At 54.0% G+C, this 20,730-nt stretch overlaps 8 protein-coding genes across 8 annotated transcripts; 3 read left to right on the plus strand and 5 right to left on the minus strand.

Annotated features, from left to right (window-relative positions):
- Positions 1–26: 26 nt before the first annotated feature.
- On the plus strand, positions 27–2,827 carry HD553DRAFT_104318 (uncharacterized protein). The gene is made up of 5 exons (XM_046176398.1): positions 27–809; positions 876–1,027; positions 1,104–2,126; positions 2,184–2,337; positions 2,405–2,827. Exons 1-5 carry the CDS (start codon positions 177–179, stop codon positions 2,606–2,608), a joined length of 2,166 nt encoding a protein of 721 aa, XP_046039875.1. The 5' UTR covers positions 27–176; the 3' UTR covers positions 2,609–2,827.
- HD553DRAFT_304877 (uncharacterized protein) lies at positions 2,679–5,507 on the minus strand. Its single transcript, XM_046179078.1, has 11 exons — positions 5,376–5,507; positions 5,173–5,285; positions 4,613–4,925; positions 4,281–4,341; positions 4,111–4,204; positions 3,878–4,036; positions 3,663–3,816; positions 3,536–3,585; positions 3,195–3,470; positions 2,940–3,129; positions 2,679–2,868 (listed from the first exon to the last, which is right to left on the minus strand). The coding sequence occupies exons 1-11, from the start codon at positions 5,398–5,400 to the stop codon at positions 2,795–2,797; spliced, it is 1,509 nt and encodes a 502-aa protein (XP_046039876.1). The 5' UTR covers positions 5,401–5,507; the 3' UTR covers positions 2,679–2,794.
- Positions 5,508–6,638: 1,131 nt separating this feature from the next.
- Positions 6,639–8,969, minus strand: HD553DRAFT_104382 (histone acetyltransferases subunit 3-domain-containing protein). Its single transcript, XM_046176399.1, has 4 exons — positions 8,833–8,969; positions 8,368–8,776; positions 7,359–8,300; positions 6,639–7,291 (listed from the first exon to the last, which is right to left on the minus strand). The coding sequence occupies exons 2-4, from the start codon at positions 8,638–8,640 to the stop codon at positions 6,815–6,817; spliced, it is 1,692 nt and encodes a 563-aa protein (XP_046039877.1). The 5' UTR covers positions 8,641–8,776; positions 8,833–8,969; the 3' UTR covers positions 6,639–6,814.
- A 706-nt stretch (positions 8,970–9,675) lies between these two features.
- Positions 9,676–11,772, plus strand: HD553DRAFT_347796 (mitochondrion protein). Its single transcript, XM_046183324.1, has 10 exons — positions 9,676–10,010; positions 10,066–10,184; positions 10,261–10,288; positions 10,352–10,470; positions 10,531–10,633; positions 10,701–10,739; positions 10,810–10,949; positions 11,012–11,142; positions 11,212–11,386; positions 11,451–11,772. Exons 1-10 carry the CDS (start codon positions 9,717–9,719, stop codon positions 11,746–11,748), a joined length of 1,446 nt encoding a protein of 481 aa, XP_046039878.1. The 5' UTR covers positions 9,676–9,716; the 3' UTR covers positions 11,749–11,772.
- On the minus strand, positions 11,773–13,153 carry HD553DRAFT_304882 (ubiquitin-conjugating enzyme/RWD-like protein). The gene is made up of 7 exons (XM_046179079.1): positions 12,986–13,153; positions 12,877–12,908; positions 12,768–12,801; positions 12,638–12,700; positions 12,311–12,576; positions 12,063–12,237; positions 11,773–11,996 (listed from the first exon to the last, which is right to left on the minus strand). Exons 1-7 carry the CDS (start codon positions 12,990–12,992, stop codon positions 11,812–11,814), a joined length of 762 nt encoding a protein of 253 aa, XP_046039879.1. The 5' UTR covers positions 12,993–13,153; the 3' UTR covers positions 11,773–11,811.
- Positions 13,154–13,246: 93 nt separating this feature from the next.
- Positions 13,247–14,305, plus strand: HD553DRAFT_330593 (putative methyltransferase-domain-containing protein; the record flags this gene model as incomplete). The annotated part of the gene is made up of 3 exons (XM_046181981.1): positions 13,247–13,665; positions 13,734–13,942; positions 14,010–14,305. Exons 1-3 carry the CDS (start codon positions 13,322–13,324, stop codon positions 14,303–14,305), a joined length of 849 nt encoding a protein of 282 aa, XP_046039880.1. The 5' UTR covers positions 13,247–13,321.
- Positions 14,283–16,663, minus strand: HD553DRAFT_304888 (serine/threonine-protein kinase 12 (aurora-B)). The gene is made up of 9 exons (XM_046179080.1): positions 15,932–16,663; positions 15,627–15,818; positions 15,381–15,519; positions 15,199–15,295; positions 15,078–15,129; positions 14,874–15,009; positions 14,778–14,793; positions 14,630–14,709; positions 14,283–14,560 (listed from the first exon to the last, which is right to left on the minus strand). The coding sequence occupies exons 1-9, from the start codon at positions 16,591–16,593 to the stop codon at positions 14,450–14,452; spliced, it is 1,485 nt and encodes a 494-aa protein (XP_046039881.1). The 5' UTR covers positions 16,594–16,663; the 3' UTR covers positions 14,283–14,449.
- An 845-nt stretch (positions 16,664–17,508) lies between these two features.
- Positions 17,509–17,694, minus strand: HD553DRAFT_267283 (uncharacterized protein; the record flags this gene model as incomplete). The annotated part of the gene is made up of 1 exon (XM_046177517.1): positions 17,509–17,694. A coding segment is annotated over one exon (186 nt), but the record flags the coding sequence as incomplete, so codon positions are not given.
- Positions 17,695–20,730: the final 3,036 nt, after the last annotated feature.

The following is a 20,730-nucleotide window of genomic DNA, read 5'->3' on the forward strand; positions in this document are numbered from 1 at the left end:
ATTCACTCAAGTCCGAACCCATTTCGATCTTTGCCATTATCGCAAGAAGCACTCTTGCGACGTTTTTACAATACAGCCTCCGCTGTTCGGAAACGACACTCGTCTGGTCACCTTGCTGAAAGGGTTCGCCTTTCTCCTGAAGACAATCAGAATCGACTCGTTCAAATCAAGCAAACATGGCCACCTTGACCGTTCAAAATGCTCAGCCTGGCTTGGTCCCCGCGAGCTCATACCTGCATACTACCAGCCCGAACGGGAGCTCAACTGGTACACACCGTGACGAGCCATATATCAATTCGATGTCTCCGTCACCGGTACCACTCCACGGATCAAACCACGCTGGACCGATGTTGGGGATGCAGTACGATGGGGGCATGCCCAGAATGAGCAATGCTGGCCGAAGAGCCTCGTCTCCGGCGGCGCTCTATCAACAGGGTCAAATGATGTCGTTCGCCGCTCCGAGTAACATGTACTCGAATGGCAATGGCTACGGCCAGCCAGCAGTGGTGCCGCCTGCTGGCACCAACCCCCTTTCGACATTCCTAGTCGATAGGCCTCCTCTGCCCAATCATTCGCTTTCGCATTCGGTCGGACCCTCGGTGCCCATGTGGCAGCAAGGCACCGCTTCGATGCAAGGGCGAGCCACACAGAACGGGATGAATGCGAGCAGTTTCCGACGAGGCAGTCTCGGTGGTCATCTGGCGACACAGCAAGAGCATGCTGCGTCTGGGTACAGCAACAACGACGTGCATCCCACCCTCGATTTCCATCATCAATTTCATCATAGCACGATGTACGATACTTATCAGGTACATTTGCCTTTTTTCCGTTGTCGATCGCATTATGATGTGGCTGAGAACACTTGCTTGATTCAGGTCAAGCATCGCAAGCGGACATCACCGGAGCAGCTGTCTGTCCTGGAAAAGTCGTTCGACGAGAATTGCAAGCCGAGTGCGGTGACGAGAAAGCTTCTGGCCGACCAGATAGGAATGACTCCGCGCAGCGTTCAGGTCTGGTTTCAGAACAGGTAAGAACGCTCGTCTTCTTTGCGTGCACCAGAAGCAGATCTGATCTGATCGGCCTACCTGTTCCTTTCCTTTTAGACGCCAAAAGCGGAAGATGTTGGAGCGGAAGAAGGCTGAAGAGGATGACGCAGATGACGAAGAGCCAGCCGCGACTCAAGGCTTTACGTCGATGCTGCACATTCGTGGTGAACACGATATGTCTGGGAATGGCCATCACTTGGAGGCGATGCGAGCAAACGAACTGGACGGCTGGAGTAGCCGACATCCGCTATATGACGCTCCCGAAAAGAACGGTCATTCAGGGCCAGCTGCGGCGGCCGGATCGGACGCCGTTGCGGGCCAGAATGCCTCGCTATATGGATATCCTCGTGGTCAACCTCCTCATCCCCAGAACCCGGCTCGATACGGACACTCTACGGTACCCGGTCGACGGGGTAGTCTTCCTTACCCTCCACCCATCGTGATCAATGGTAGCAACCGCCTGGTACCGCAGACGGAACGACCCACCAAATCTCAGATTCCAATGCATCTGGCGATGACGCTTGGAGGTCGACGAGCCAGTTTGCCGGTCAACTCGCGGTCTTTCTCGTTGGGGTCGTTTACGCCACCAAGAAATGGCGCTCCATCACAGAGGCTACCCATGCCGAGCAAACGAGAGCTCAGCCCTATCGTGGATCAGGACCCCCAGCAGCCTTTCGACACGTCTTTGCTCACGGCCTTCTCCCCAGACGAGATGCATCCCCCGGTCGATGGCATTTCGCTTTACAACGGATCTGTACCTGGACCGCTTCCCAACCCGGCCTTCTCGTTTGGCTTCAACGATCCAAATGCTCCACCGATAAACGTCAACGACTCTGCACTGCCGCTGATGACCCCCTTCGCGGACCACCACGGTTTACCCTCTGCCAACTACATGTACCGCGACCGTATCGGCAGCATGACGAGCATATTCAGTCAAGAGACAACGGATTCCAACGCGGATACGATCGGCGAATACCCTTATATGGGAAACTTTGATCAGGACGGGGCGAGGATACTGCTGCCGGATGAGAACCTCATGCTACCTATCGAGTTCGACTCGAATGCCAGGCGGGCTTCTGCGTGAGTGCGGCGTCATTTTGCTCGATGTTTGTTGAGCTCATTATGGCGATACAATAGCCCGGCGGATCTACTTCAGAAGGTCAACTTGTCTTCGGACAACAAAAAGCGGCAGTCTCCGCTGAACCAGTCATTCAACTTTGGCTCCAATAATGCCGTGCCGAATGAGCATATCTCAGAGTCTTCAAACGGGCATGCGAGCGATCATTCAGGCGTGAGTCCTAGCGCGTCCAGACCGCGGAGCGTGTGTCAACTCACGAAATTCGTTCTCATCACGACAGCATCTATCTTCGATCGGATCCTCCATCGTCAACGGAGACCAACAGCCTTATATATATCCACTCACCGCACTGCATGATCACGGGGGTTTGCAAAGTCAAGGTCTAAATGATCTAGCTTTTCACGAGCAAGTCGGGGGCACAGCAGCATATCAAAGATCGTCGTTGGACAATTCAGAGTCATGGACAAATGGCGGTTGGCAATGAGGCATTTGTTTCGAAAGCAAGACCTGGGGACAATTCTGAGGTTACTTCTTCTTGGGAATGTTGTAAGGCGTCCGAAAGGTATCAAGTTGTATTCGAGGGCGTTCGTCGCATGTAGACATGTATCACTTTATCTACCTACATATAGGACGAGACGGTCACATAGGACAGAGATTGCAATCCTATCGCTCAAGCAGGAACACCGCTGGAACCCTGTGCAGCAGTATCGGTGAAACGATGCCACCTATCGTTGAATTGAACATCTGCAAGAAGGAAGACAGATGGATAGGTTAATCGCTGGTATACGAGGTTCGCCCAGAAATCGTTAGCTCACCCAAGGGACGGCCTCCGTAAACGTAACCGGTGAACTTTTGGCAGGCTTGTTCAGCCTCTTCGACCTCTTTGAACTGAACGACTCCGGATCCTTTCGAGCGGGTACCTTCATAAAGGATTTCGGCTAGGACGACCTGGCCGGTAGTCTCGAAGAGTTCGACCAAGTCTTCGTTGGATGTTGACCACGGCAACTGCAGAAGGTGGAAGCGTCAGCTTGGATTTTCACTAGCCTTCCGTCCTGTGTAAAGTGACATACGTTGCGGATCATGATCTGCTTGGAAGGCTCCACGGCTCCAAGAGGAGCTTGACTACTTGCTGGACCGGTAGGGATCCTGGCCCCGCCTTCGGGACCATTGTAGTCGGCATAGAGGTCGTTGGTAAAGTACCTGCCATTGACACCTGGTGGCGCCGCTCCGGCGAAACCTCCGGCGAACCCTCCCCGACCTGCGAAACCACCTCGGCCCATGAAGCCACCTCGAGGAGCGAAACCACCGCGACCACCTCGGAAGGAGCCAGAGCCAGCGAATCGGTCCTGACAGAGCCACAGTTCGTTCAGAGCCTGTTCAGACGGTCAGAAGATTTAGGTCGCAGACGTACAGGTCGCACTTGGAGGATCGAATCCTGCCAGCTGTAGCCGTTGAAAGTCTCTGCAAACAGGTCGATCCTTCCGTCAGTCCGATGTCTCGTGGACCTGGGACGCCATGCCAAATTCCACACCACTCACGAACTGCATTCTTAGCATCCTCGTGTGTCTCAAAGACCACAATTCCTGTCCCTTTGGGTCTGCCATCAGGGAACATGGCAACATCGGCACGAATGATAGCACCAGCCTCTCGGAAGAGGTCCTTCATGTCTTGCCAAGTAGCAGTGTGCGGCAGCTGTCTCGATCGTAGAATGAGGAACGGATCAGGCAGGACTCGAGGCTTTAGTCTGGCTTACGTTTCCGACAAACAACTGCCTGTAATCGGCAGGCGGTCCTGCAGCCGCACCGCCGAATCCTCCAGCCATAGCCCTACCTACGGGACGAGCCTCGCCGAAAGCCGCCCCGATCTTACCAGGGACGGGCGTGGAGCCGAATCGAGCCTCGGCTTCTCGGTCCTGCGACAAAACAGAGAATCGGTTCAGTTTGGGTGACATCCGGACGCGACTTTCTCAAAGTCTTCACGACACACCTCTCGAATGAAGACGGGTCTTCCAAAGAGCATCCGTTCGCCCAGTCCCTTTATGGCTCGTTCAGCCGACTCGTGGTCGACATACTCGACGATACTGTGCGGGTAGGAACCGATCATTCATTAGTCATGATCATCACATCGCCGTCTGGCGTATCGAACCAAGCGCTCACCCGCATCCTTTCGATTGGCCAGACGGCGTCACAAAAATTTCCGCAAATGCCACCTCTCCAGCTATGTGGCCGATAAATCCAAATGATCCATCCCCAAAATCCCCGTCAACAAACTCCTCTCTCAATCTCGATGCCTTTGCCGGGACCGGTCTCCAGCCGGGGCTCGCTGTCTGGGACGCAGTGCATCCGTTACACCACGATGCCATATCCGCTCGACTTCTCGTCTCGACGATGATCATGATGCTGATGCCTGCATCCCTGCGTCTCTTTTTCTCTCTCTTATCTTGCGGCAGCTACCCCGGCGGATGACCAGCTCATATCGTTCCACCCACCCTCTTTCATGTAGTCCGTCAAGTCCTTGTAGGTAGTCGCATAGGTCAGGTTGCCGCAATAGACCCTGTTCTCCTTGACGCTCTGTTTGGCGTGAGCCTCGGCTTCTTCGGCTGAGGCGTTCATCGGACCTCCTTGACTTCTGGGAGGAGAAGGCCTGCGGTGGTACTCTCGTTCGTCGCGACGTTTGTATCGGGGACTCCTGGAGCGAGATCGATGGGTCCTTTGTCGGCGATCACGGGAATAGGATCGAGAACGTTGGCGATATGATCGACGCGGTGGGGAGCGAGAACGACTAGGACTCCGACGTCGATGCTATAGTGATATTGTGTGAGCCCGATATACAGATTGAAGAGCGTGTGAACAGGGTGTAGTGGGATTTGAGGTATCGAGTCGTGCTCTCGACCTATATAGCAGGCTCGCAGTAGACCAGAGAGGGTCCCTTTTCGGATCGCTTTCGTCATGTGCACCAGTCATACGACCTGAAGTCGATAGTTGACCGGAACCACGAGAAAAGGACTTTACGGTCAAGGATGACCTCTCTCTCATTCTCGGGACTTACCGAGTCGCGTTCCCTACTCCTGCTTCGCCTTCGCTCTGGCTCCCTATCTTCTCGTCGACTCGATTCTCGAGGACTCCTCTCCCTCTCATCTTCTCTCCTCCTATCGGTCACATCTATGTGGGAACAGGAAGTTGTGGTAAAGGAGCCGTGTGAGCTCGTTGACCGTTGTGTTTGCTAGTCAGTTCAAGTTCGCGAGGTCGAACCTTCCATATTCGCGTCCGTGTCCATCGTTGCTGTCCGTATTGTCAACTAAGCGACTAGTGTAAGAATCCAACTCAAGAAAGCGATGTGTGGAGAGAGTATGTATAGGGAGATGTGTACGATACGATATCGATCCATCGACCCCAGGCCATGACCGTCTGTTGCAGTCGCATGACGACGACGACGACCGCTCTCGAGTACTCTCAGACGCGCGTGGATGCCATGTGACGCGTGAGAAAGCGGGGATGCTCTAGTGCTCTGCCTTGTATTCCAACCAGAGTCTCCTCACAACCATATCATCCGCCATCTGTCTCAATGCTTCACAAGTCCATTTGCGTCATCTTGGCCACCTCATGGCCCAGACTAGCCATCCACAATGGGTTAGAGGGGGCCGCACTCATCCAAATGGCGTACGCTTTGAGCTCCAGACTCGCTTCTTCTCGATGAATGAAATCGAGACACCGATAGTCGAGGAACGATTGGCCAAACATGAACGTCGGTTTGATGGTGTCCATGCCGATCCTTGTTCCTGTTGTGGCCACCAGCTGGTGACCTGAGGAGAGGATGGCCAAGACTGGACCGGGAGTGTTGATTGAATTGTAGATGACAACAAGCATGCAGCCCGCAATAACGAGGAAGAAGGCAGGATCCAGCGTTGTCTGCTCAGAGAAGCTCCCAGCGGTCTGTATGACAAAGTTGCCTTCGAATCGTTCGACATTGAGCTTGCTGGATCGATCCATGATGCCCGGTGCGGCGTGAGCTTGCGCTTCAGAGCTATGAATCTTGACCGGCTGGATGTTGGGCATGGCGGTAGCTCTCTCTACTCTGATGCACACGCGCGTCTGGTCTGGACCAGCCACGCAGATGGCAAACAGTCGAGGGAAGAAGTGCCTGCAGTATTGTCGCCAGGCTTTACTGAACGAGGCCATAGACAGTTCAGGGAAAGGCGCTTTGTTAACGTAAGGGCTAAAGTGTACGGCCAAGACCTTGGCAAGCCGTCGACCCGCAAGTGCAGACCTTTAAACACGCAGCCATTGTTGCGCAGGCGCAAGCCATCTCGTCACGCCTCTCTTGCCAGTCGTGCTCACATTGCTCCTTTCCATGACCCCTCTCCAAAACATGTCTTTTTGGGAGATAACTCTCTGCCCTTGCAGGACACGGCTATCCCGTTCAGCCGCTGACCACGTTGCGCCATGTCAATCCTTTCGATACAGGCGGCGTCTGGCGTGGTGATGTAGCAGTTGGGGACACGGGGGTCACTGGTCCTTGGATGAAACGGTGGACCGGGCTATATATGCAACAATTTGACATGCGGTGTGGGGCTGCGACAAACGACCACCCTGACAGCTTAGTCGCAATACGATTAGATACATGTGATGGATGTCATGCTGTTCCGCTTGGTCTACCGCCGTGGCGGCGAGACAAGCGGGCTAGTTCCCGTCTATTCGCTCGACATGGTCTGTATCCACGTCCGTCCCGCCGCGTCTCCCTTCAGATCTTCCATCTCTGCATAGATACTCCGCTCAGGTAGACCGGTAAACCTCCCTTGTACGTCGGGAGCCTGCATGGCGGCACCGACGACGTCGATCCATCGTCTTCGAGCTTCCATGGCTTGCTTGACGTTTTCGGGCAGAGGAACCTTTTCACCAGGCCGACGCGCCGAATTGCCGTCTTCCCGATGACTGCTCGACTTTTGCTTCTTGTTCTTTCTCGCCGAGCGCTTCAACCAGGTGCTCTCGATCGCCTTTTCTAATCCTTCCAGCGTCTTTTCGTAGCCGCCAAAGGCGAGCCGGTCCTTGACCAAGCCGGTCAATCGTTCTTTACGGGCATTGTTGCTCGCGATCTGGTCCCTGAGCGCACGCTGACATTGCCGTAGCGCTGCGGCGATCTCGTCGTCTTCTTTCCGTGTCCAGTCGATCTGGTGTCAGGTGAATGACAGCATGGTCAGTATGGAGAAGACACTAAGGCATGGTAAGCAAACTGACCTCTTCGTTCGCATCAAGTAGACCGAGATGCCGAAGTTCTCGCTTGACCCCCTCCTCTGTCTCGCCTATAGTTGCATTCATCATGTCGAGCCGTGTCGGCTGGCCCGAAGTGGCGACCCCATTTATACGTCGGGGCGCGATCGGCCAAGTCGCACCAGTTTCAGATACAGGCTTTCCAGCGAGTCTCCCATTCCCCGCCCGTGGTTCCATGTCTACATCCTGCGCCGGTCCTATTCCCGGCTCGCCTTTGACCACGACTTCGTGCGTATCCTTCTGCACACCGGTCTCGCCTGAAACATCTCCCCCGTGCTTCAACCGGTGTCCTTCCCAGAGCCCTGCTACAATCCGCTCTTCCAACAACCCTGGACCTTTCCGCTCGTCCCTAAGATCGGCCTCGTTCAGATCTTTCGGGTGAGCCCGTCTCAAACCCTTCCCGATCCTGTTACCGAGCGCATCACGCTCCTTCTCTCTCTGAAACGCTCCCGATGCCATGTTGGCCGAGGTCACCCAGGCCTGATTCGAAGCCTGGCTGAATGGCAACTGCATGTCCTCCTCGTCCCAAATATCTTGATAATGTCGACCGAGAGCAGGCATATCGTAGATGCCTCGATCGTCGGGTCTGAACGTCAACATGGCGACGTCTTCCTCGCCGACATCGCGAATGTACGTCTCGATCCCGGACCAGAACGTGCTCCACTGTACAGTCTGAGCGACGTTTTTGACCGTCGAAAAGTCTTGGTCGACGTCCTTTTGACGCCGGGGTTGAGGAGGAGCGGGAGCGGGAATAGGTTGGCGAGGCGGGATGACGGATCGTGATGAAGATGCATGAGTCGTCGGGTTGGTAACGCCGGGACGTAGGGGGGAAAAGCTGAGATTGGGATTTATGAATTGCTGTACCGAGTGGTCCGAGCTGGAGGCATTTGGGCTGTTGACTGTAATGGCCTGTAAGACTCGCAAATCGTTTTTAGTATTCTTGCCTCGATGTTTCGCAGTATCGAATTCGACGAACCTTGTTATTACTGATCTTCAACTTGATCTTCGGCGCTCCACCGGTCGAAGCGGATAAAGGGAGAGATGGTCGAGGGGAAGGAATCCGATTGTCCAGGTGCGGAGGGCCTGTTGTCAAGGTCGACAGCGAGGGGGAATCTAGTCGGACTGAACGGACGCTCTGCTCCCTTTCTCTCGGCGGTACAGAGGCTCGTTCGATTACGGGGTCGACATATGGGCTTGATCCACGGTGACTCATTTCCCGGAGCGGTGTCTCTGGGCTGAGCTCGTGCATGACCTTGCGTTTCTTCTTCTTGTGCACCGCGCCTGGCACGGGTGTCGTGCGGTTCGGATCGTTGGCGAGAGCATGTCGAACGGAGGAAGATTCCGTAGGGTCAGGAGAGCCTGCAGGGAGGAAACACCAGGTCGAGCTTGAATTAGGATCATGAGACAGAGATGGTTTAGTAGCGATTCCTCATGAACTGACCAGATAATTCGCGTTTGATCCTCGGAGCTTGAACTGGACTCTTCACCGCTACATTCCCCGCCCAGTGACCATGCCCGTTTGCCTTCCTCTCGCCTTGAGATTTGGACGCTGAGTCGACATCGCGGGGAGTTCCCGACGAATGTCGGTACGGCGTGTCCTTCTCCTTGCTCTTGATCTTTCTCCCTTCATCCTGACCGACATGACTCTGTTCTGCCTTGCCACTAGAGATATGGAGTTTCAACTTCCTCCTGGCTTTTGTTGTAACCTCGGATCCCACTCGGACTCCCTCTTGTGACGATTCGACTCTACGGTCGGCGTTCTTTTTCAAGTTGTTCAGGCCCGTCTGGAACACTTCTAGCAGGCTGACGTCGGGCACCTTGTCGACGACTTGACTATCGAGTGGACGAGAGATGTACCTCTCGAGGGCGAGAGAGACTTTCGGGTCGCCGGGAAAAGCGGACGACATGGCCGGTGGGTGTTGTCGTCCAGTGTCCAGTCCGATTCAGTTATGTATATACACCTCAGCCGGTCTGATCGACGCGATCGTTGCCGACGTAGCGACCGAGATACAGTGCGATCAGTTGTAGCCCGGTTTATGTGAGAGGAAGTCGACAGAATGTAGCTCTATGCGTCCGCTGTTTGCTATACAACGGTCGGCACGTCTGATGCATCCTGATCAAAGGTCACCGGGGGATGGTCGTACGTTGTTGTAAGTTACGTGAGGCCGACTCATTATCGCTCAGGGCCGGCTCCACGAGGCGCGCGCGACTTGAGAGCTTGGATCGAGTCGTAGGGTCAAGGTAGCACTCGACGTACTTGCAACTTTGCGACTACATCGTGACTCCGTCTTCCATTTCGAGCGTGATTACCGAGCTATAGCAAGCATGTCCAGCAGCAATATTTCGTTGAGACAGACGATCGCCCTTACCGCGGTCGGGACGGCTCTAGTCACGACAGGGGCCATTATCGGAGGGCAAGCGATACGACGTTATGCTAGGACGGAAAAGCTCAAGGAGAGCGTCTATGAGGATTTCAAGGAATCGGACGAACCGTGGACTTCTGGCCCAGGAAATGGCGATGTCGATCTGTCTCTGACCGACAACGGCCCTGTGCGGACGGATCCTAGTCAGAGGGAATGGGAAAAGGGGCAGTTCGACGAGGATCTGATTCGGGAACAGGTGAGTTTCGTGTCTCGATTCGTCTCGGGTCCTTGTTACTGATTCCGAAGAACAGCTCTCTCGGAATTATAGCTTTCTAGGGGAAGAGGGCATGGCTAAATTGCGAAACTCTTACGTTGTCATAGTGGGTTGTGGCGGTGTTGGATCGTGGTGCGCTCTGATGCTCTTGAGAAGGTGAGCCAAGAGACGGTGTAAAGGTCGATGCCTTGACGCGGAGCTGAGCAGTTGATGCGTCCATAACCTATGACAGTGGTGTTGAGCGTCTGCTCTTGATCGACGTGGGTGCGACGTTCTTTAGTAGTAGGATGATGCACGCAAACTCACATTTCCGAATCTGTCAGTTCGATATGACAACCCTCTCGTCCCTCAACCGGCACGCTGCAGCAACCATGGAAGATGTAGGCACTCCAAAGGTCGAAGCGACTCGGAAATACCTGAAAAAGATCGCTCCTTGGGCGAGGTAAGCGAAGCGAAATCGTCAAGCCGGAAGTTGGACTCTGAATTCCGCTTTGCGGTTTAGGATCGATACGAAAGTCGGCTTGTGGAAAAAGGGAGAAGCATCGGAGAGCTGGCTCGAAGGCGCAGATTGGGTCGTAGATGCGATAGACAACGTGCCTACCAAAGCGAGTCTCCGTATGATGCACCTTTTCCACCTTACAAACCCTTGCTGATTATTGCAAGCTTGAACAGGTTGACCTGTTGGCCCACTGCCACAAGAAGAACATCAAGGTGAGGTTACCACCCCAATATCGGCCGTGACCATGTTCTCACTTCGCCACTTCTCGACCTGGTCACAAAGGTCTTCGCCAGTATGGGAGCAGGCGCAAAGAGCGACCCCACGCGAATCCAAATCGCAGACATTTCCAACACGTACGAAGATCCGCTTGCCAAACAGATCAGGGTGCGGTTACGAAAATTGGGCGTTACACACGGTATCCCGTAAGTCAGCTTAGCCTGGAGTCACTTGGCAGGCTTGACTGATTTGTGTTCGTGTGAACCAGTGTCGTCTATTCGTTCGAGGTTCCGGGCGAAATCAAGCTATTGCCATTACCAGACGAGGAGTTTGAAAAGGGCAAGACTACGGAGTTGTCACCCTTTGACGATTTCCGGGTGCGGATTCTGCCTGTACTAGGTAGGTAGGGGCAGCTCTTGCGCGTCATGTCCCGTGACCATAGCTGACGCGTAGTGAAAATCAATCCAGGACCCTTGCCCTCGATATTCGGTCTACATGCGGCCACGTTTATCATGATGGACCTGGCTGGCAAGCCGCTTGAACAGGCTCTACCGGTCAAACATCGTTGGAAGCTGTACGACCGGCTGGAGCGAGGTTTGGCTGCTAAGGAGACCAAGCTCACTTCTGATCCCACAATGTCCAAGTGAGTGCAGAGAATTCGGAGCCCGGGGTAGCAGCGGATACTTCGCTCAACCTTGGTCTTACAGGCGTTGTCCACTCAACCCGGACGACATTGCGTATATCTTCGAGGACCTGAACCTTGGTCGGTCAAGTCTGCCTCCCCATCACGTTCAGACCAAGCCTGCCCTCGTGAGGTGGTACAAGGATCAGCCCGTTTCGAGCTGGAACTGCGCCGTCATGTCATACGAAGAGGCCGACAAGCATTTGGAACAAGTGTTGATGGGCTCGAGCACAGGAGAGGAACTGTGGGGCAAAGAAGCCGAGCGCGCCATGCAGAAGAGGGCACAGGAAGCCAAACGCGTTTTCGAATGGCGCTTGTCGTGAAGATAAGAGCGCATCTATCGACGAACGCACACAGACTTCGCATATATAATATCGCATCCCCGCTCAATCGCTATCGTAAATGACAGCCGGTGCTCCTCCAGACTCTTGCTCCTTCTCGCGCTCCAACCTGACTTTATCTCTTTCCTCGCGACTGTAGCGGTCATAGGAGAACTCGCCACCAGCATCGTCGTCCTCGTACTCCAGATCGGCCTGTGCCGAAGTTTTACCGGTTTCAAACAGCTGTCGCCCTGTACACCGCGACGTCAAATCAGCAGGTCGTCCCCGGCTGACCCTGTACTGGAAGAAGCACTTACCTGTCGGCCGTACGAGAACTTTCTTGTATTCTTCCCGTTCCTTGCCTGTGAGTGCACGGATCCGCTCGTCTTCAGCCTTGTTCCGTCGATTTCTTGCTTGTTCCGCTAGTCTCTTTTGTAAAGCCATGAACGTCTCTGGAGTTACCGGAGTACCACGCTTCTTTGCTGCTTCGGCCTGAACGCAAGCGGTATACTTGACCTCTCAACACGACATTCCTGAGACGTAAATGAGCCCGGTTGTTACGCACCTCCTCGTACTCGGCAAACTTCTTGTCTTCAGCCTCTTTCAGCTTGCGAGCCCGATCGTCCAACACTCCGACCAGGGCTTGACTGAGCCAACTCGTCAAAGTGAACACCATCGCCATCCCAAGCGACTCTGTTCCCGCCGTCTTCATCCCTTCGATCAAGGATTCCTGCTCCTCGTCTGTGATCTCTCCTTCGAGCGCTTCCAGCTGCAAGTTTGGCAGTTCATCCGGGTACTCTGGCGTGTAGTGGACTTGCAATGAGACGACCACTGAGAATGACAGGTACGAGAGATGAGCGACGTTTTCGAGCCGATGCTTCACTGAACGTACGTTTCGCAGCGCTGAAAGAGTCTTCTGGCTCGACTCGTATCCGTAGCACGTCCTCCGAGAGCCCTGTTCGTAACAGCAACGCTTCAGTCTCTCGAAAGTTGCGGTCGATCGAACGGGATCTTAGACTGACTCTCAACCTCTTCCGGAAAGATGGACTCCAGAACCTGATAACAGCGGAGAAACGGTCTAGTCTTCGGAAGGCAGACTGCTATTGATAGGTTCCCAGATGGAAAGCTCACCTGGTACTCTTCGGCCAAAATCTCAGCGTTTCCTATGTTCCGGTTGTTTGATCAGGATCAGCTCAATACCTGTCGCCTGTCGTCTCCTCTCTGTTCGTATGGTATTTACCCGACATGATCTCTCGGAATGCGGATAACAACTAGACTTATGCTTTGTAGAGCTGATTACTGATATGATGAGGCGTACAAAGGGGAGCAGCGGTTGGTCGATGCACTTCTATGTTGCAATGTGCTAAGCCTGACTAGGGTGAACCTGGCTCTTGGGTTGGGTTCGGTCTTCGCGCTCGGAGCCCGCGCCTAGAAAAGTTGGGTTGCAGGTTGACGATCCAAGGAACTTACTGTAAGTACTGTAACTTGTAGTTTACATCCACCCATCTTCATATATCTTGGTATCTTGTGGTCGTTCGGTCTTCTTACAACTCGCACCTCTCCTCGCATCTAGACTATGGGTCGTAGTACGAGAGCAAGAAAGGAACCCATCACTCGCACCGGTCAGCCTCGCATCGGGAAGAGCTCGACCGCAACCCAAGCGACCATATCCCGCTTTCATACGCTTCTCAAACGTCAAGCCCAACTCAAGTCCAAGCTCCAGTCTGCATGTTCTTCCAAATCCGTGCAAGAACTGGCCGAGGTGGAGAGGGAGATGGAGGATCTTGGTGGACTGGCAGCGTATCAAGAGGCAAGCATTCTGGGCCAGGATGAGACCCGCGGAGGTGATACCAGCAAAGTGCTAGTAACATGGCTCAAAGAGCTCAACATCCGGCCCGCTAAAGAGGGCTCCAAGCTCAGGTAAGTGTATCTCGCTAATCAGTTTGCGCTTTCCTGTAGCTAAACATCCCACCCTTTCGTCCCTGCAGAATGCTCGAGATTGGTGCCTTGTCTCCTCGGAATTACGCTGCCATGCAGCCCTTCATTCACAACGAACCTATCGACTTGAACTCTCAGCACCCTGATATCGTCCAGCAAGACTTTCTGCAACGCCCACTCCCTCTGGATGAAACGGATCGCTACGATATCGTCAGCTGCAGTTTGGTCCTGAATTTCGTGCCGGATCCGCATGACCGAGGTTCGTCAGTCTGATTCGCCGTCTCTCCAGGATGATCGATGGAACTGACAGACCGATATCATCTCAGGGAAGATGTTGCGTCTTATACACGGCCAACTCGAGGATTACGGACACGTTTTTCTGGTACTGCCACGCCCTTGCATCGAAAACTCGCGGTATCTCGACAACGAGCTGTTGACACGAATCATGCGGCACGTCGGTTTCAAAGAGGTCATCCGAAAAGACAAGGAAGGCGCCAAGGTGGTCTACAGCCTCTGGCAAAAGCAGAAGCCTGTACGAGTTTCCGCCGCCGCAGAGCTAGCGACCAAGCGGGTCTTGCGGACAGGCGGCAAGCGCAACAACTTTTGCGTTTTGCTCAAGTGAGAAAATAGTACTGCCATATCATGTCTGGGTCCATGCAAAGAAATGTATACAAATGCGTAACGTGTCCGTTTCGTGAAAAATCATTATAATGTGGCACAGACGGCCAAAATGGGTCTGTCGATAGCTCTGTTGATAGATGCGGTTTCATGTGCTTGAAGCACCGCTGGTACGACCCTTGCTCGCGTACTGTGTGATCCATTGACTGGAAAGGACTTCTTTAAGCGTCATTCGGTCGGGCGGGTTCAGGACTAGCAACTGTGAGAGGGATATCGTAACCAGGTAAACCACAAGCGACGAAGTATGTCACCCCGAAACGGTACCCACCCGCTTGATAATGTTGGCAGCCAAAGGTGAGAAGAAGTCGGGCATCTTGTAGTCGGCCGAGCAGATGCGACGTTGAGTCCCTGCAATCGATCATGGGACGTTAGCAGATGTTGGTCCTCGAGAAGATGAAAGAACGAGTCGGACTGACCGGTCTGCGAGTCCTCCTGTCGTATCATACAAGAGTGATATCAGGTCCATGACTAGTAAGTAAGCAGCTCATGAGCTGGTCACAAACAATACTCACCTCGAAAGGAGGAGATCCGCAGAGAAATTCGTACGTCAGGACGCCCAGTGCCCACAGATCGACTTCGTGTCCGTAACCTTTGCCTAGGATGATCTCTGGGGGCAGGTAATCGAGGGTTCCACAGTAGGTGTGTCGGCTGATTGTAATGCGGTATCATGTCAATCCCAAGCAGACCTGCGAAAGCTGCGGGGTCACGGTACTAACCGGTTTGAAGGTGCATGCACGCTCCAGCCGAAATCTGCGATCTTGAGGTTGCCTGATACGTCACGAAAACAAAGAGTCAGTGGAAGAGGCTTCAGGGAACAGCCTTCAGCAACAACCTTACCCTTGGCATCGAGCAACAAGTTCTCGGGCTTGATATCCCGATGAATGACGTGCTTGGCGTGCAGATAACTCAGCGCATCCGCCATTTGCGCGATGTACTACGAAGACGCACGTCAGTAAGCATAAAATTGACCTAGACCGTGAACAGCTGGCGATCCCAGGACGATAAAAACGAAGACTCACTCGACTGCTCCGCTTGTCGTCAAACTTGCCCTCTCGTTGAAGGTGCTTGAACAGTTCCCCCTTGTTGGCAAACTCGAGAGCTAGGATGATACGCTTGCTATCATGGAAATAGGTAAACAGCCGGAGGACGTGTGGGTGCCTGCAATTCGCAACCACGTCAAACATCAGCCCCGTGCGCCTACAAAAAACTCCATACCGCCTCCAGCTCTGTCATGCTGTATATATTGTTATACATATGAGACTCACCTGAGGTTTTGTTGAATCTCAATCTCCCGCCTGACCTGTTTCTCCACCTTGTCCTTCAAGATCTCCGCCTTGATCAAGCATTTCAGGGCGACGATGTACCGCGGCGAGGTCTTTGTCCTCGCCAGGTAGACTCGACCGAATTTCCCACGTCCGAGGGGTTTGCCGATCTCGAAGTCTAGTAGCGAACGAGGTCTACGTGTTGCGTAAGGCGGGGTAGAGTGGGGTAGGTTTGAGAGCGAGAGGATCAAGTGGGGATGGGAGTAAGGCGGTGAGAGCTGGGATGCAGAGCTAGCTATCTGACTCACGCCTTGAACGGCATCTCTAGTTCCGAGTCACTCTTCCTAGCCACATCCTTGACGCTCGATATCCGACCTCCTTCGAGAGCGACATCCAAGGTTCTTTTTTCCACCACGAGATCCCTCACTACGCCCGTCTGTATGGGATTGATCGGGATCGGGATCGGGGCCTTTTTCGACTCGGCGGGGACGATCTTGCTAGCCAACGTCCGAGCTGCCGTCCCATGAGCCGGACCGTGGATCCCGTGAGCGGGATGTTGGCCGATGAGACGTTTAGGAGAACCCATCTTGGTCAAATTGGAATTGGAAGGACCTGCTGATGATGCCGATGCTGATGCTGATGCTGCTGTCCGATCAAAGTTGGGTGCACCTCCTGCTAGTCTCATCAGAGCTGCTCGAGGTGCGTCCTGGTTATTATTATGATGCCCCGAAGAGCCGGCCATCGTAGCCGGATCGTGTCGACCTCCCAAGTCTGGATTGCGGTATTTCGTAACGACAGGAGTGATCCGGGGTAATGAAGCCGAAGACGTCGTTGTTGTCGTTGTCGAGGTAGCTCTGTCCAGTTTCGAGCTCGTATGCAGTCCATGATGCCCACCCCCGCTCGAGACGTGTTGCGAAGACGACGACGAGACCGCCAGGCCTCGCATTTTGAGCGTCAGACTGTCAGCCATGATCGTTCGTGGACTTCAGGAGAGAAGCACCGATGCAGCTTCTACTCGAGCTGGAAGGGTTGTATTGAATCGAAACCAGTGAAAGAGCAAGGTGCAAGGTGAAGCCCTAGCCTTAGAAGTTGTTTGTTTGTTTAGTAGCGAGTTGACGGTGACGTGCGGATGCAAAAATGTGGAGAGGATGGGTAGAATATCGATCAACAAACACACGCAGCACATGGTACAACGGGGTATCATCTCCATTCTCAAGAATGTTACAACCTGGCAGTCCCGATAAATCCCAAGTAACCAATATCCTACAGACCTAGTCCATGTACACCTCTAACACGTAGCACGCAAGCAAAAACGATCCTAATAACGAAGCGACCCGCCCCCTATTTTCGAACGATCCAAGCGACGATCGTCATCTCGTCCGCTTCCCTCTCATCACCCTGCTGTCTCTGACTCTCATGCGTACTACTCAAAGCCGCCTCGGCCCTGTCCAGTTCGTCTTCTCCACCATCCTCGTACGCCCTGACCGCCCGTTCGCCCAAGACCTGTTCCCCCCACCTGAGATTAGAGTTCCCCCCTTGGCCCGTCCCGCTCATCCCGCGACCTCGACCGTGTTTCCCCTTGCCCAACGCGCTATCCACCCAAGCGGCCAGGCATTGTTCGATGGTAGAGGCAGGATGCCATTCGGTCAGTTGACTACGTCGAAAGGTGACGTTCATCGCTTCTTTCGAGGAGAGCCCGCAGGAGAGGAGCGCCGGGCGGAGCGTGACGAATGGGTAGGGTTGTAGGAAGGAGGATAGCATGAGCGAGGAGAATGACGCTCGGAGCGCCATGGGCGTTTTGGCTGGCAAGACTTTGCTCATCTCGACGATCTGCAACACAAAGGGAATGTGCAATATTCGGGTCAACTTTCTTGCTACAGAGGCCTTATCCCGGGCCAGCGCGACTCACCTCGAGGATCCCAGTACCGCTTTTGAGCACTCGAGCGCATTCGTCCAGTAGACTTTCCCAGGCTGTCTCCGGAATCCCAAGTCCTACGAAACGCAAGTGAACGTGGTCGAACGACTCGGAGTCGAAAGGAAGTCCTTCCAGGCTACACCCGACCCATAATACATAAGCTTCTCCAGATCGAGGAGCACAAACGGGGGATCGATCGACTTACAAGTTCCCGATCTTCCAGATGACACGCTTGGACAAGTCTTCCCAGTCCACAACCATTTTCCCATCTTCCGCCTCTTGGACGCCTACCAACGCTTGAGCGCGGGCCAGGGCGGCCAGGTCGGTCTGGATCGGGGCAATGTCTAGGCCGACTACGGTACATTCTGGCCATTGTTGAGCCATCGTGATCGGCCATCTGAGCAGGGCAGGGAGAGGGTTACATATATGAGCTTGTGTGGACTAAGCGATCCAACATGGAACAACAGGAAGAGAAGGGAGGTACTTACAGGCCGATCCCGGTCCCGATGTCTAGGATTCGTTTTGGAGGAGGCATGTTATCCGGATAAAGGGTGGCTTTACCGGTACACACCTGCGTAAAAGCTTCGTGGATCATTGCCTCGCTACAAGAAAGAAAACAACATCAGCTTACGAACCCCAACACTCCAACCAATTTTCAGTTTGGGACTCACCAATCCAACACGGACCGCTCGTAACCCATGACATAAGGCAACCTCTTGACCTCGGTCGCTCCCCTCGCATCGAGGACCTTCCCAGTCCCGTCCATCCGCAGATCCGTCTTGACCCTCTTCCGACCAAAGTCTCCGCCGAAACCCATCAGGTGTTTGCCATCGACGATCCCCGGGTTGGCTTCCCAGGTGAAACGAAAGTTGCGTTCGGCCTTTGTCCGGGGGTATTCTTGGCCGCCGTTATAGGTATAAGCCGTCGTTTGTGGGTGTTGGTTTTGGTTTTGGTTTTTCCAGGGGGCTCCTGAGCGCGACTGAGGGCCGGCGCCGCCATTACTGGAAGGAAGGGGTTGGGAAGGTTGACGAGGTTTGGAACTCCCGAACCCGAATGGTCGGTTCGTCGTCGTCTTGCCCGTAGGCGCCGGATGACCGATATTCTGATCCATGACGTGCTGAGAAGCCGCGGGACCCGAGGCTGTCCGGAGTCGGTTCGCATATCCTCCCCCGTTCCCACTACTGGGTTGCAAGAGCGCATTCCCACGGTTGTTGTCGATCTGCTGGACGTCCATCGCCATCGTCGGGTCAAACGAGGCGTCACTGGGACGGGGCATAAACTTGTCGTGGTGGTTATCATAGATCAAGGTCCCATTGTCGGCTTCTACGCGGACGTTGATCCCCTGACCTTGAGTTTGAGTCATAGCTCTCGTCTGGCCGAACGGAGGAGGAGGCCCGCCAGCGTTCGTATCCGTAGTCGAAGGCCTCTGTCCGTTCTTCTTACCCCCTGCGCTCTTGTCGCGATTACCAGACTTGTCACGTCCGCCACCGAAGAACTGGGCGATCCGGCTTCCGGCGGAGGGGGTCGAGGTGGCTGCAGGAGGAGGCGGGAAGCTAGTCTGATGTTTGGCATGACTATTGTTGTTGTTATTGTGGACACCCGACTGCGTCTTGGTAGAGCCCTTGCGACGGAGCCCAGACATATCAGTCGTAAAGATCGAGCTGTCGTCGGGGAAATCGTCTTGAGTCTGCTGCTCCATGCCTCCTCGGTTCGAAGTCTCGGTCATCGAGTGTATCCCAGCGGAGGTATGACTGAGGGGTGGGACGATCCCGGCGGGCTCGGCGTTTACATGCCGGGTGGAGATCCCGAACAGACCTCGTTTGGTTTGTCCACCACTACTACCACCACCGTTACCAACACTACTTCCAGGCAAGGTATGACCCTGACCCTGACCTATTCCTCGTGCAGGTCCAAAATCAGCAGCCTGTTGACGCTCGTAATACTGGTGATGGTGCTGATGCTGCTGAGTCTGTGTCTGCATCATGTTTCCTCTTGCTGTCGTTGTTGGCGTCAATCGATTTTCCCTCGAGATGGGTGATACGCCTTCCAAGTCCCCTTCTAGATCGCCTTCGTCGTTCTCTGGGATAGAGGAACTAAGAACGAGTGAACGTTTGAGACTCTTGCCAAACGAGGGATTTGCGCTAATACTAGTTTTGCTGATGTCGGAGAACCGTTTTTCTGATCGACTGGTAAGTCAAAGATCGTTGACGCTCGTGTTGGACAAGATGTGTCGTTGAGACGGAGAGTCGAGGTTCGGATCGGGAGCCTGACAAGATCGAATATGTCGGAAGATGATGGGTGATCGAACGATGGCGGGCATCATACGAGAGGGATTTCAGGTGCGAGTTATATAGACGATTTCTTTTCTGCCTCCCTGGACCCTCGTGGTATCGATGTTCGATGTGCGATTTGATGGCCTGATGAGCGAGATGAATCGTCTGGGTGTGTTCCGCCGAGCCCGATCTGGGTCTGATTTCTGCGCGGCAAAGGCAGGCGAGCGAGGGTTTCGGCTTCTGAGGTAAAAGGTAAAAGGAAGAAAGACTAAAGGTGGATAAGCGTTTGGGTGTCTTGCCATGCGATGTCACCGTGTCAGGTCCAAGAACATCGAGGACGAGTGAAGCGAGTAGCTAGTTCGTGCAGGTCGACGTGGTGAGGATGCGGGTGATACGCGATATCCACTTGAAAGGCTCGAAACGTAACCGTCAAACTGAATCATCCGTCGTCCCGCGACTGCAGAAGAGTCAGAGTGATCAAACCCGTTTCGAGGGTCCGCTCGGGTTGTCATCACATGCATCACATCATCGATCAGATCGATCATCGATCAGATCGATCATCACGAGATCAAGGCGGGAGGGTGACAGGCCCGATTCGGTGATCGTTTGATCGCTTGATGATGGAAAAGGAAAAAAAAAGTTTGAAAAGCCACGCCCTGCCTTTAGATCGCTCTTCTCCAAGCGAATAGAGACATACGAGAAAAGAAACGCCGAGAAGGTAAGAAAAAGGAACCAGCTCGAACCAGAAGCTACTAGAAGTCAGAACTATACCACCCTCCACCCGCAATGGCCCGTGGCCTGTGTCCTGTGGCTTGTCGACCCGAGCTTAGCGTTCAGAGCGGGCAGTGAAGAAAGGGACCCACCCTGTTTTAAGGTTCCCATCAAACCATAAAAACCATCAAATCGTGTCATCAAAGTG

This window comes from Filobasidium floriforme, assembly GCF_021052385.1.
Source record: "Filobasidium floriforme strain CBS 6241 chromosome Unknown HD553scaffold_2, whole genome shotgun sequence".
Lineage (NCBI taxonomy): Eukaryota > Fungi > Basidiomycota > Tremellomycetes > Filobasidiales > Filobasidiaceae > Filobasidium > Filobasidium floriforme.

What these genes read in the sequence shown, in the direction of transcription:
- HD553DRAFT_104318 (XM_046176398.1), top strand. Translation starts at nt 177, where the DNA reads ATGGCCACCTTGACCGTTCAAAATGCTCAGCCTGGCTTGGTCCCCGCG. An exon ending in AATGCCAGGCGGGCTTCTGC is followed by an intron (nt 2,127 to 2,183) that starts GTGAGTGCGGCG and finishes GCGATACAATAG; the next exon opens with CCCGGCGGATCTACTTCAGA. An exon ending in ATGCGAGCGATCATTCAGGC is followed by an intron (nt 2,338 to 2,404) that starts GTGAGTCCTAGC and finishes TCATCACGACAG; the next exon opens with CATCTATCTTCGATCGGATC.
- HD553DRAFT_304877 (XM_046179078.1), bottom strand. Translation starts at nt 5,400, where the DNA reads ATGGACACGGACGCGAATATGGAAG. An exon ending in GGAGTAGGGAACGCGACTCG is followed by an intron (nt 4,926 to 5,172) that starts GTAAGTCCCGAG and finishes ATATCACTATAG; the next exon opens with CATCGACGTCGGAGTCCTAG. An exon ending in TTACGGAGGCCGTCCCTTGG is followed by an intron (nt 2,869 to 2,939) that starts GTGAGCTAACGA and finishes TCCTTCTTGCAG; the next exon opens with ATGTTCAATTCAACGATAGG.
- HD553DRAFT_104382 (XM_046176399.1), bottom strand. Translation starts at nt 8,640, where the DNA reads ATGCACGAGCTCAGCCCAGAGACACCGCTCCGGGAAATGAGTCACCGT. An exon ending in TGAAGATCAGTAATAACAAG is followed by an intron (nt 8,301 to 8,367) that starts GTTCGTCGAATT and finishes CGAGTCTTACAG; the next exon opens with GCCATTACAGTCAACAGCCC. An exon ending in TACTTGATGCGAACGAAGAG is followed by an intron (nt 7,292 to 7,358) that starts GTCAGTTTGCTT and finishes ACCTGACACCAG; the next exon opens with ATCGACTGGACACGGAAAGA.
- HD553DRAFT_347796 (XM_046183324.1), top strand. Translation starts at nt 9,717, where the DNA reads ATGTCCAGCAGCAATATTTCGTTGAGACAGACGATCGCCCTTACCGCG. An exon ending in GGCGTTACACACGGTATCCC is followed by an intron (nt 10,950 to 11,011) that starts GTAAGTCAGCTT and finishes CGTGTGAACCAG; the next exon opens with TGTCGTCTATTCGTTCGAGG. An exon ending in TCTGATCCCACAATGTCCAA is followed by an intron (nt 11,387 to 11,450) that starts GTGAGTGCAGAG and finishes TTGGTCTTACAG; the next exon opens with GCGTTGTCCACTCAACCCGG.
- HD553DRAFT_304882 (XM_046179079.1), bottom strand. An exon ending in CTCTTTCAGCGCTGCGAAAC is followed by an intron (nt 12,577 to 12,637) that starts GTACGTTCAGTG and finishes TGTCATTCTCAG; the next exon opens with TGGTCGTCTCATTGCAAGTC. An exon ending in AGTTTGCCGAGTACGAGGAG is followed by an intron (nt 12,238 to 12,310) that starts GTGCGTAACAAC and finishes GCTTGCGTTCAG; the next exon opens with GCCGAAGCAGCAAAGAAGCG.
- HD553DRAFT_304888 (XM_046179080.1), bottom strand. Translation starts at nt 16,593, where the DNA reads ATGGCTGACAGTCTGACGCTCAAAATGCGAGGCCTGGCGGTCTCGTCG. An exon ending in CTAGAGATGCCGTTCAAGGC is followed by an intron (nt 15,819 to 15,931) that starts GTGAGTCAGATA and finishes CGCAACACGTAG; the next exon opens with ACCTCGTTCGCTACTAGACT. An exon ending in CTTGTTGCTCGATGCCAAGG is followed by an intron (nt 15,130 to 15,198) that starts GTAAGGTTGTTG and finishes GTGACGTATCAG; the next exon opens with GCAACCTCAAGATCGCAGAT.